The sequence below is a fragment of the Canis lupus genome, chromosome 11 (assembly GCF_048164855.1).
Source record: "Canis lupus baileyi chromosome 11, mCanLup2.hap1, whole genome shotgun sequence".
Taxonomy (NCBI): Eukaryota; Metazoa; Chordata; class Mammalia; order Carnivora; family Canidae; genus Canis; species Canis lupus.
In genome coordinates this window covers 25315137-25327810 of record NC_132848.1, presented here as the reverse complement: position 1 = coordinate 25327810, position 12674 = coordinate 25315137, and the positions used below count along the sequence as shown (strand labels likewise).

The 12674-nt window shown below is 41.9% G+C and overlaps 1 protein-coding gene across 3 annotated transcripts in view; it reads right to left on the bottom strand.

Moving 5' to 3' along the window:
- Positions 1 to 12674, bottom strand: part of ARFGAP3 (ARF GTPase activating protein 3) — a 52289-nt gene that overhangs the window by 18610 nt on the left and 21005 nt on the right. For all 3 annotated transcript variants that reach the window (XM_072843654.1, XM_072843655.1, XM_072843653.1), the window contains exons 7-11: positions 10156 to 10215; positions 8778 to 8824; positions 7991 to 8133; positions 4560 to 4688; positions 3600 to 3722 (exon numbers count right to left, since the gene is read on the bottom strand). In XM_072843654.1, coding sequence (XP_072699755.1) covers positions 3600 to 3722; positions 4560 to 4688; positions 7991 to 8133; positions 8778 to 8824; positions 10156 to 10215 — 502 coding nt within the window. The remainder of the gene's footprint in view (positions 1 to 3599; positions 3723 to 4559; positions 4689 to 7990; positions 8134 to 8777; positions 8825 to 10155; positions 10216 to 12674) is intronic.

Here is a 12674-nt window from a genome sequence, read left to right as displayed (position 1 = left end):
CAGAGGGCTTGCAACATGCGCTCCCACATTGGCCTGGAAAGCCATCTTCAATTATTTGAGAGACTTACCTGTAAGGGCCTGAGTGAAAGAATTAAGACCAAGTCAATAGGAATTTAAAAAATACTTCGTGAGCATCTAGGAGGAGCTGGCACTCTGCTAGATGAGGACACAGGGCAAGGAGACCTATTCAGTCCTTGCCTTCACAGGCCTGGCTGATCTGAGCTCAGAAACCCACGAGGTATCTAAGGTAAAGACATCATTCCTCACGGAGCTGCCCCTGGACCAAACGGCTGCCTTGAGGAGGGAGGGAGTGAGGTGTGGGTGGGGACCGCACAGTCCCCCGGGGGAATGCTGGGGGCAGGACAGAGCACGAAGTACTGGACAGGGAGAGGTTGAAACTTCCAGGCTCTTCACAACTCTGAGCTGCTGGGACATAGGACTTTGCAGATTTAGCGTCACTCCAAGGAAATAGTCTTCATTCATATAAGCCAAAGTGCTTCTCTTGGAATATAAGGGCGTCGGATTTTTTTTTTTTTTTTCAATGACTGGACTATTCGAAATTCAGAAGGAGAGAAAAAGCCATCCTGCTAGGATCCTACCGATCACCAGGAGCGCTGTGCAGTGTGCTTTGTGCTGGGATGGGTGGGCGTGGGGGCGGGCTCTCTGTGCTCTGAGGGATGCGGGAGGCATGCAGCACTCCCCCCCCAGGGGCACAGCTGGCTGCCCCACCAGGCCTCAGCTGACAGGACTAAGGGCTGTGGGACACTTGCCTGGCCTCAGAAACACAACAGCCACCCCCGATTTCCAAATCTTTACTGACGTTCTAATGTTCTGATTTCTAGATCCTGGTTCTCCAAGCTTTTCACTCATATTTTTGCTCTCCCACTCTGTCTTCATCCAACCGTGAAGATGTTCCTTACCATCCCTTGATATTTTAGTATATGTGCTGCCGAAGCGAGCACACCATCCTTTGATAAAAGCACCCCAACAACACGCATCTGATTTATAGCTGTAGACAACTGTCTGTCCCGGTGAAGGCCGTGCTGGCTACATAAGGCTGAGCAAATTGTTCTAGTTTCATTAGTTTGTACTCAGTATATAATTACACTGTTTATATCCTGAATATAATGGAACTCAATTTTAAGAAGCCCAAAGACATGGTGGATCTTATTTTTAATAGAAACAGCTCTCTTTCATAATTCATAATGCTCAAGTTCTAATGGGCTAATGAATAATTTGGAAGCAGTGCAAGCTCTTCATGGAGCTAATATGCTGGCTCTCCCAGAGTGTTTTGTGTTTACTTTTCCTCAGTTGCCAGAGTACTAACAGCGTCCTTGCCCTACTAGCAGTGATTATATCCAAGCAGGCCTAGAAAAGGCACTCATGCCCCCGGTACACAACCTGCAAGTGATGAGGACACCCCAAGGTCTCTCTGGCAGGAGTCCACTAAGTGCAGTCTATGTAAAAACACCTGCTCCCAGGTTTCAAACCAGAAATAACTGTTTCATAGCAATAAAGGCCTTATGACTCTTCTGACTAAAGCTTCTGGAGAAAGAAAAAGCCACAGGATTTCTGAGGCTACTGACAAGGCAGATAAAGCACCCCTGGGAGCCGATCAGGAACCCAGGGCCAGTGACATTTCCCAGAAGTTTCTCAGGGCCCATTCCATGGATAACTTCACTTGCAGCCATTTCTTTGCAACTTGGCTGCCAAGCAGCAGGACTGATTGAACTTGAGATTTCTTTTCTTTACTTTTCTATGCTTTCACGTGCAGGAGGTGCTAATGAGCAGTGAAATAATCAAAAAGGTGTTGTGGTGAAGCCAAATGGGTCAGTGTAGAACCTGGGCCAATGTAGAACTCGAGTCACTTAGAGTCTCCTCTAACCAAGACCCATTTGTTCCTTAAAGAGCAAATCTGAAATGATCTGATGTGCATGCAGCTCTCAAATCAAGTTAGAAATTTAATCTTAGGGGCGCCTGGGTGGCTCAGTTGGTTAAGCATCTGCCTTTGGCTCAGGCCACGATCCCAGGAGGGATTGAGCTCCCCCCACCCCCATCCCAGAGGCTCCCTGCTCAGCAGAGAATCTGCTTCTCCCTCTCCCTTGGCCCCTCCCTCTGCTTGTGCTCTTTCTTTCTCTTTCAAATTAAAAAAAAAAAAATCTTAAAAAAAAAAAGAAATTTAATTTTATCCTGTAGAAAGTATATTTAAATACTTTTAAAAGGCATGATTTGGGAGTTACCTGTAAAGAAATCCAAACCTGGTGTGTTACACAGTTTACTCACAGCACTGACAGGGAACACCATTAAACCTCGAACTTTCTTTGGTAAAATATTTGGACTTGAAATAATGGGAAGCTATGGGAGAAGAATTTTTTAAGGATAGTACTAACCTATGAACTTTGACGAGTATATCTCACAATTGGCTTTCAGTTAATAGTCAACATGCATTTGTATCTGCTGTATATATAAAGTATATACCCACTGTATCTAAGAAAACGCATCAGGCCTACGTAACTGCAAGATGACAGTAATGTCCTTCCAGAAGGGAGCCACGGAGCCCACTACTGATGAGCAGCACACGTTCAATTGTCCTAAACTCCAAACTTGAAGGCGGCCCTCAGTGTGGTTAAGTATCTAAGGATAGTAATTAAACATTCAGACTGCATCACATGTCTCTTGAACTGAATTTCTACATAATAATAGCAGCTAAACAACACAAACAATAGTCAAGCACTGTTTCAGATGCTCCATTTGCATTAACTCATGTGTAGCCCTCCCCTACCTACACTGTGAGGTAGACTACCTACACTGCAAGTATCCCTAACTTGCAGATGAGGAGGCTGCAGCACAGAGAGGCTGAGTAACTTGGCCGAGGTCACACAGTCATTAAGTCATTATGTGGCCCAGTCAGGATTCGAATCCAGGCCGTCTGAGCCCAGGCCTACACTCTTGCCCCCGGCCCCCGACCCCCATGTGGTGCCTTTTTAGCAATACTCTCCCTGTGCCAGTCAGGTTTTCGGAGGAACCTCCCAAAGTGAGTCAGTTCAAGTTCAAACTTGTTCTGCCCCTCGGGCCCTGGAGCCTGAACCGTGGCACTCACCACGGTCGGCTTCGGCTTCACATCGGAGTCAGGCAACTTGTCCTCATCTGATGGTGAACGCTGATGGACCAGAAGCTAGCGTACCCTGGGAGCCTTTGGAGTGCATGAGTGTTTTCCATGAATCGATATGCACACACAGCAGTGTTTACTCAATACTCCACCCTGCCAGCTGGAAGCTCCAGGAGTGGGTATCCTGACACAAAAGGATCTGGACCTCTGGGGTCTTGTTTAGTTCTCCAATTTCACACTTAGATAAACCCAGGTTCCCACCTATAATTTTAACGCTTGGTTGCTGTTTTTATTACCAAACATCTTAATATTAGCAAACATGGTCCACTTATGAATGTTTCCCCAATTTTTTCCCAAAGGACACCCTTGACTCCAGCTAAAGCTTTTAAAAGCAAAGAAATTAATAGATTTGTATTTGCTCCTAATACCAATAAGAGAGTCACTGCTTTGGAAAACAACAGCCCTTTAAAGCCAATTTTTAGTGGATTACCTCGAGCTGGAAGTAAAATAGGAGTCATCACTGTCATCACTGTACTTCTTTCTGGGCTTTGCTACGATGGGTGTTTCCTGTTCGATGGTCTGCATATCTGAAGTCACGGAATGTGAAATACCACTTGAGGAAACAGAATAAAACGGGAAAAAATTACATTAGTTCATGAGGACACATGTGTTCACTGAGGAACATTTTATTTTTTTATTTTTTTAAAGATTTTTAATTTATTTATTCATAAGATACAGAGAGAGAGAGAGAGAGAGAGAGAGAGAGGCAGAGACACAGACAGAAGGAGAAGCAGGCTCCATGCAGGGAGCCTGATGTGGGACTCGATCCCGGGTCCCAGGATCACACCCCGGGCTGCAGGCAGCGTAAACCGCTGAGCCACTGGGGCTGCCCTAATCTCTACTTTCAAGAACAATAAAAATGTATTAGTGGGGTTAAAGACACAAGCAATAAAAACAGCATATATATTTTTTGGCGTAAGCACTGAAAATCCTTAGTGAGGACTGGAACAATGCGAATTAAATAAAATACAGTCACACCTATCAGTTCTGTCTGTGGCGTCCACTTAGCAACAGGTCAGGCCTATTTTCTTTTTTCTGAGATTTGAATTTGGAATTTTTCATGCTATGTTGGCTACCAGGGTAAAGGAAAAAATTGAAGGAAGGAAGGAATCAAGAAAAAATATGTCTCACACTGACGTTAATAAGGAAAAGCCATTCACAATCAGCAACCCGGTTTATTTATTTTTTTAAAAGATTTTATTTATTTATTCAGGAGAGACAGAGAAAGGCAGAGGCACAGGCAGAGAGAGAAGTAGGCTTCCTGCAGGGAGCCTGATGCAGGACTCGATCCCGGGACTTCAGGATCATGCCCTGAGCCAAAAGTAGACACTCAACCACTGAGCCACCCAGGTATCCCAGCAACCTGGTTTAAATCCTGGAAGCCACATACCTTCTGCAATTTCCAAATCCCATGCCAAGTCTCTCCGACTCTATCTTTTTTTTGCCACTCATGTTCACCTTCTCGTCCTTTTTCATTTGAATTTCAAGATCCTTATAGGCTAATCGCAGTGATGAAACGCTGCCAGAAAAACCAAATGCTCCTTACATTAGATTTAATTCTGTGTTTTCAAGTTAAAAAGCTAAGCAAAATTAAACAAGTCACTTATAATTTGAGCTTCATGTTTCTTTCCGTAACTAATAATTATGAAGGCAAATTGGCCTTTTTTTCTCCTAAAGGTCTTTTTCGAGGAGATGCTTGAGAAAATTTGAATGTGTTTATAACCACTTTTTGATTGCTGTTGATCCCACCTTACAGTTCTAGTTCATATCAGCTATCATCGAATAATAATAGTAAAAATCAGAATTCCTTCCTTGGATTAATATTCTATTTATACTTCCACATTACATAGCAAAAGTATAAGGTTAGTCTCATTGGTTTGCTTGGTTTAAGTACACACACACACACACACACACACTTACATATTTTTGACTTTACAAATAGATAAAATAAGGAGTTACTTAATTGCAAAAAGATTCTTCAGAGGATCTCTATATAATCAGGCACTTAAAACAGAGTACTCATTCCTCAGCTACCAGTTCCTTCTCTGCTATCAGACACTAATGATGTGTTTATCAAGCACCTGTTATGAATGATGCACCAAAGGGGTAAAGAGAGGTACACAACACTGTCCCTGACTCTCAGATTTTTTTTCAGATTTCTAACCATGTTATAAATACTCAATTTTTCATAAAGGAAATTATGCCTCTATCAGCAAAAACAAGAGTATCTTATATTAGTAAGACAGCAACAGTCAAAAAAAAAAAAAAAAAAAAAAAAAAAAAGACAGCAACAAAATTTCGGGCCGCTGACAAGTGCTACACCTATCTTATCAGGAACTCTAAGCCATTACCCATTTTATAAAACTGTGTAAAATGTCATGAATTCCTCATAAGGCACTATGTAAATTCCACAATAAGATAAATGCATTTCTCTGTATTTTTTTAAAATTTTTTAAAATTTATTTATGATAGGCACACAGTGAGAGAGAGAGAGAGAGGCAGAGACACAGGCAGAGGGAGAAACAGGCTCCATGCACCGGGAGCCTGACGTGGGATTCAATCCCGGGTCTCCAGGATCGTGCCCTGGGCCAAAGGCAGGCGCTAAACCGCTGCGCCACCCAGGGATCCCGATTTCTCTGTATTAACAAGGGAATGAAAATGGAATTTCTTACTAGAAAAAGAAGTCAATAGAAAATAGAAAAAAAATGAAGAAAAAAAATGCTTCTGCTGTTTCCTTCCTTAGTAAGTCAAGCAGGATGTATTTTGTTTTAATCTGGCAGTTTGCATTCTTTACTATTATTCCTACAGAACAGGTTCCAGCAATGTATTCAGTTTTATCACTTAGAAAGTAACACCTTTGAGTATGTTTTTTGGAGGAAGACAACAGATCTGTTGAAAATCATGGATAAAACTGTAGCAACGGATTCTTCTGGAGAAGATGAATGGATGGAAGAAAAAAGTTCTAGTAGGAAGAGAGGTGATGGGAGAGCCTTCCTTCTGGGGAGCTGACACGGGACTGGGTCTCCCGTGCATTAAAAGCATGCACGTTACTGCCCGGGCTTTCCATAACATGTGACACGAGGCTGCCAGCACTGATGGAATTGAAGTGCTCGTGCCAGCCACAGGGAGGGCTTGCACAGCGCCCAGAAGCAGCCAGGGAAGCAGCTCTGCCATGGCACGGCCTTTTCCTCTTCGACTCTCCTGCCCCAACTGTGCAGACTCCTCCGAGGGTGGGCCTGGGAACTGCCAGGAGAGGAGGAGGATGAGGCCACCTCATGGACACTGAGAATTTCACGGGCTGATGAGAGAGAAAAATGCTGCTCCTGACAGTCTACTGAACTGAAATAGCTTTATTTACAGCCATTAAAAAATTCACTTGCATCTCCCTGTCTCTCATGAATAAATAAATAAAATCTTTAAAAAATAAAAATAAATTAAAAAATTCACTTGCGGAAGAATACACTTTGTCGCATCTTAAAGATAAAACATGCACACTTTCTCGGGCTGGCGCAGGCCCGTTGGATGGAACTGGGCTGCCAGCAGTCCAAGCGGGAGGGTGGTATTTCGGGCACAGGCCAAGAAAGCTGTCAAAGCGGATTCCCAAATCAGATTCGTAAACACCGCTTGGCCCGCATCTTTGCGTGTATGCTGTACTCAGCCGTCCTAATGAAAGCTACCAGCTAAGGCTGGTGTGGCTTCTAAGGTTCATGTGCTAATCTCCATCCAGCTGACCTGCAGGGAGGGAGCTGGAGCTTCCTGTATTCCCTGTCTTCTGATGTGACTAGACGCTGGATTTTAGACGCTCCAGGAAAACCACGCACCCGCAATCTGTCCACAGCCCCTAAAGCTTCAGATTTGACCTTCCCTTTTCCCAGGGTCAAGAACCTCGATTGGAGAAATTGAAGTGAGGTCTGTGAGGAATGTAAAATGTACAGTGGGAAGTACATTTTACAGAAAGCATTTCAAACCCTACTTAGCCTACCTACAGTTCAGTGCTGCCCCCTGTGCTCTTCGAGGTAAATGACAAGGAGAAATAGCTTCTCCGGGCTTAACAACTAGAAAGCCCCTTAGCAAACTGTTAGTATGAATGGCAAGAAATCACACTGAGCACTTACATGGCACCAGGGACTGTTTGATGCACTTTGATGGGCACTAACTAAGGTAATCCTCAAAGCATTAAACCTCATAAAATGAGCATTATTATTTTCTTCAGTCTACAGTAACTCAAGCCCAAACTGGTAAGATACACATGAAAAGGAGAGACCAGTTAAGTAAAATCAACAGTAAAATACCAGTTAAGTAAAATCAACAGGCGTAAGAACTAGGAACCCAAGCTGCCTTTCCCCTCTGTGTCGTGGTCACCCTGCTTCCTCCTCTCCCTATGATCCCCCATACCCAGCTCATGCATTCTCCAGGCGGCCACACCACTCTTCTGTTTCCAACACAAATAAAGCCTCTCAAGAGCCTTAAGTGTATACTTATAACCATTCTCTTCCTGGCCTCCTGGCTTCCAGTTTCTGCCCCATTCTGTTGGTCCTAGTCTCACCACCAAACTCACTTTCCAAAACACACCCCCTTCATTCTGGCTGTGGCGGCTCCTCCGCTCAGATGAAATGTAAAACGACTGGCCTGACTTCAAAGTACGCTACATTAGCATTCCAATGTCTCCAATCCGGGCAGTCCCTCTCCCCAGCACCAACACAAAAATAAATAAATAAAAATAAAAATAATAATTACATGGCATTTGGAAAGCGAACCTCAGAGCCGTTTGGCTAATAGTTTTATTCACTAAAAACATTCCTGTAACTAAATTAAACTTACATGGATTCTTCCTTAGGTGCTGCCCTGGCCAGACGGTCTTCCTGTTCCTTCATTTTATCTACAGCTTGGGCTTGTTTTTCAATTTCATTAAAGCACGTATTCGTCACTTTCTGGGCTCCCAAACTTCCTTTTTTGGCCCCAAGCTAGAAGGTATATAAAATTAGATTCTACCCAAATTGTTTGAAAGCTTTTGCAGCAACAGGTAACATATACTGAGGTTTATTACCTGCCAGGCCCTGTGAGCTGCACTTTACATTTGTTCTCTCACTTAGTCCTCATGACCCGGTCAAGTTGGCATTTTTCTTATCCCCAGTTCACAGATGAGCAACTCAAGCCCAGGTAAGTTAAGTGACTTGATCAAGATCCCATAGCCACTAGGTGACAAAGTCGGAATTCAGACCCTGGCGCCTGCCTCCAGAGCAGGAGCTCTACAGGGAATTGTGACATCCGAAAGCTCAGCCTCAGCGGATGACAATCCTCCAAGCCTTGAGTGATGGCTTCGCTTACAGAAATGCAAACACAACAGAACTCCCAAGGAGCCTCCATTGATTCCTTTTTTTTAGAATTTTGTCATCGACAGAAAAATGTCACCAAACCTTTATTCTAGAAAATCCTCACTACGTATAACATTCACCTCATTGCACAAAGCATAGGTTCTCTATCAAAGCCACATGTATTACACACAATATGGCTCAAAATAAATAAGAGGGAAATGACAAATGTGGCTTTCTCCAGAGCATGGGCTATTTTAGAGCTGACCTACTAGGTAATTACACACAATACTCACTCCTCTTTTTGCTTGATTTGGTTTCTTTTTTATGATAGAGGACACCTCTGCCAAAAAATAAAAAGTAGAAAGTCAGACCAATAGAAATACATAATTTTTTTATTTTTAGTGTATCTTTAAAAAAAATCTTAAGACATCACATATCATTATTTAAGAGACTATAACATTTTCCACCTTGGTTTGTCACCAGGAAGACTCAAGCATATGAGTGTATTTTAGATTAAGAGCTTGGTTAAATGGAGTTTCTTGGTATTTCCAAGTAGTAAACCAAATTCAGAATAATGTTTTCTGCACACCACACTGAAGAGAAAAAAAGAGCCTGGCCTGACCCCATACACTACTTTCTTCAGGAGCATTTCTTATGTGTATTAAACAAACTCTCCTATTAAGATCTGCTCTCAAAAACTTTTAGAATTATTTAAAATAATAAGTTAACCAGGCATTATGTATACAACTAAAGCAGTAATGTGCTTTTTCACCTTGACTTATATACAAATTTTATCATATTAGTCAATAAGAATTATAAAGCATTCCATTATTTTCGTAGTAGTAGTACTTTCTAAATTGCACAAAAATGTATGATGCTTTAAGATAGAATTCCTTAAAAACTGTTTTCTGGGTAAACTTTAATTATAGGTTATATATTCTGTTTCTAGAATTATGTTTAAGAGACTCAGTAAGAATAAAATTTGAACCTTTTTTCTTGCAAAGATGAGAATGTGCTTTAATAGGAAAAGACAGCATAAAACCATAAACAATGAAAGATTCAAATTTAACCCTAATGAGAATATAAAATCATTACATTTCAAGTGTGAAAAAGATATCTAAAGAAGTTTTTCTTTCCATCACCTCCCTTTGGATCCATGTGGCAGTAGTCATATAATCTGTTCCCAACCTCCTACAAGGCTATTAACACAGGATGAAAATATCTGGAACATTTCTAATAGTTTAGCTATTTTTTCACCAAAGTACTTGCTTTCCAATTAATGCCACATGGTATGCACTAATTTCAGAATATAATTCCCTCATAATGAAAAATTAAAGACCACTGTAAAATCAGAAAGAGAAGAAAATACTAGAAGTTCTGGAGTCAATGGGAATGACACGGTGCTCTGCTCATGCTCATGGCAGCACAATGCAGATGGGCAAATCAACAGTGTCAACAGCCACCTCAGCCAGGTAAACCAGCTGCTGCAACTCATGGGCCTCTCGCTGGCTAAAATGGAACAGCATTTTTTGCTCAATAAAATCTTATTAATTGATTAATGGTCACAAATGCCATATTACAAAATGTACGCAGAATGTAAAGACAAGATTCACTGTTTGTCCTAATGAATCTCACTCTGTAAATCAGAATATGGAGTTGTAGGCATATTACCTGAAGCAGCCTTCGTCGGTGCATTAAGACCTTCCACGCTTGGTCCTTGTTCTGGTCCACCTGAAAGTTAAAATAAATTGATATTAATGTGGAAAAGATACTCATCAAATGTGCTTTTGAATATGTAATAAATTCTGCTTTCTCGGTACCACGTATCTTACCTAATTTTGTCAATGACTGTTTTTCTGTTTAGCTCCATACTCTATTTTGTCATTGTAAGGATTTTGATAAAAAAAAATGAATTTTATGGGCAGCCCAGGTGGCTCAGCGGTTTAGCGCCAGCTTCGGCCCAGGGCCTGATCCTGGAGACCCGGGATGGAGTCCCATGTCAGGCTCCCTGCAAGGAGCCTGCTTCTCCCTCTGCCTGTGTCTCTGCTGCATTATCTGTGTGTGTGTGTGTGTATATGTGTGTCTCTCATTAACAAATAAATAAAATCTTTTTAAAAAATGAATTTTAAAAGTCCATTAAAATAGAAGTGTACTTTTTATCCTGTTGCTTTATAGGATAAAAATGTTAGTGGTCTTCCTAATTAATATCATTTGAAATTCTCCTTATGATCTGCTGTTTTAAAATAAACTGTTCCGAGATCCCCAGTACATATGTGGATTATACAACCAATATATGTTAACATTTGTAACTTCTAACACCAATCATATCAATGATAGAAACCTACATGATTTTCGAGTGTCAGGAAATCTGCCCTGTTTTCTAGTTTGCCTAAAAAATGATTCTGGTTAGGAAATTCTGTCTTCGTTTAAAAAAATATTTTGTTATCTTAATTTTATTCCTTTAAAAATGAATAAACAAAATGTAGTCTATCCAGGCAATAGTCTATGCAAATCTAGTCTATCCAAGTAATCTTACTTGGCCATAAAAGGTAATGAAGTACTGACATGAGCTACGACATGGATGGACCTTGAAAACATGATGCTAAGCATCAGAAGCCAGTCATGGAAGATGCTACATTGTTGGATTCCACTAATACAAAATGTCTACAACAGGCAAATCCTTGGAGATGGAAGCAGGGGCTGGGGGCAGGGCAGATGGGACAGGTCATGGGTACAGGCTTTCTTTGCAGGCTGTGGAAAATGTTAAATACATGGTGAAGATGGTGACACAATCTTGTGGATATACAAAACCACTGAATTAAACCATTTAATTTTTAAAATTTTTTAAATTTTAAAATGTGTGAATTATAGGTCAATAAAGCCATTATTTTAAACAGGGCAGGCCCAAAGGAGGTATAGAGGAAACTCATCTGTCTTATTTTTATATTTATTTATTTTAAAAGATTTATTTACTTGGGGGCGCCTGCGTAGCTCAGTCAGCTAAGTAAGTGTCTGACTCTTGATTTTGGCTCAGGTCATGATCTCAGAGTCATGAGCTCAAGCCCTGCACTGGGCTCCATGCCTGAGTGTGAAGCCTGCTTAAGATTTTCTGTCCTTCTCCCTCTGCCCCTCTCTCATTCACGTGCTCTCTCTCTCAAAAACAAACATTTATTTATTTGAGAGAGAGAGCACACACCAGCGAGGGTGGGGGCAGAGGGAGTGGGAGAGAGAATCCTCAAGCCGACTCCCATCCCAGGACCTTGAGATCACGACCTGAGCCAAAATCAAGAGTCTGCCACTTAGCCAACTGAGCCGCCCAAGAGCCCCTATAAATATTTAAAAGCTAAACTCTACTTAGGGCATTTAAGTAGGCAGAAAAGGATGAGTGAGAACAATGGCATTTTGTGGAAAAAGGACTGACTGCACATTTGTTGATTATCTACCACGGGCCAGGAACTGCTGGGCAGTGGAGGACCAGCAGAGGATCTCAGGACCCACAATCCATTGGTCAAAATTCCTTTGTTCTTCCCTTTCACTATGTAAGCCTTAAATTGACTTCAGACTGCACCCGATCACCCTCTGCTGACAAGGGAACTTTAAGGCTAAGCCTACAGAGCTGAGAGCTGCTGCTGAGACTGGTAGGGAAGAGAGGAGGAAGTGCTGCTGCAGGGGTGAGGGGAGGTGGAATTCTGAACAATAACGCCTTTAGGAGGAACTCTTCAGCTAAGAATGTAGACCTTAAAATATTTACAAGAACAGGGGCGCCTGTGTGCTTGGTTGGGCATCCAACTCTTGGTTTTTGGCTCAGATCATGATCTCAGGGTCCTGGGATGGAGCCTGGCATCACAATGGGCTCCTCGCTCAGCAGGAAATCTGCTTGAGGATTCTCTCCCTCTCTCTCCACCTCTCCCCCACTCACTTGTGAGCACGATCTCTGATAAATAAATCTTAAAAAAATAAAATAGGTACAAGAACAAAATCTTGTTTTGCATTTAGTCACCTTAGTTTCTCATTAGTAAAACAAACGAGATCTGGACTCCAGGGGTTGCATGGACCTCCGTGCATGTGAACTTCAACCTCAAAAGGCCTTTTATGCTAATTAGTTGTAATAATAACAATATTCCATCTGTCATCTGCACTTTCAGGAGGTACAAAGCCCGTCTTTTCTCTGTGTTAGGAGACTGTTGGGA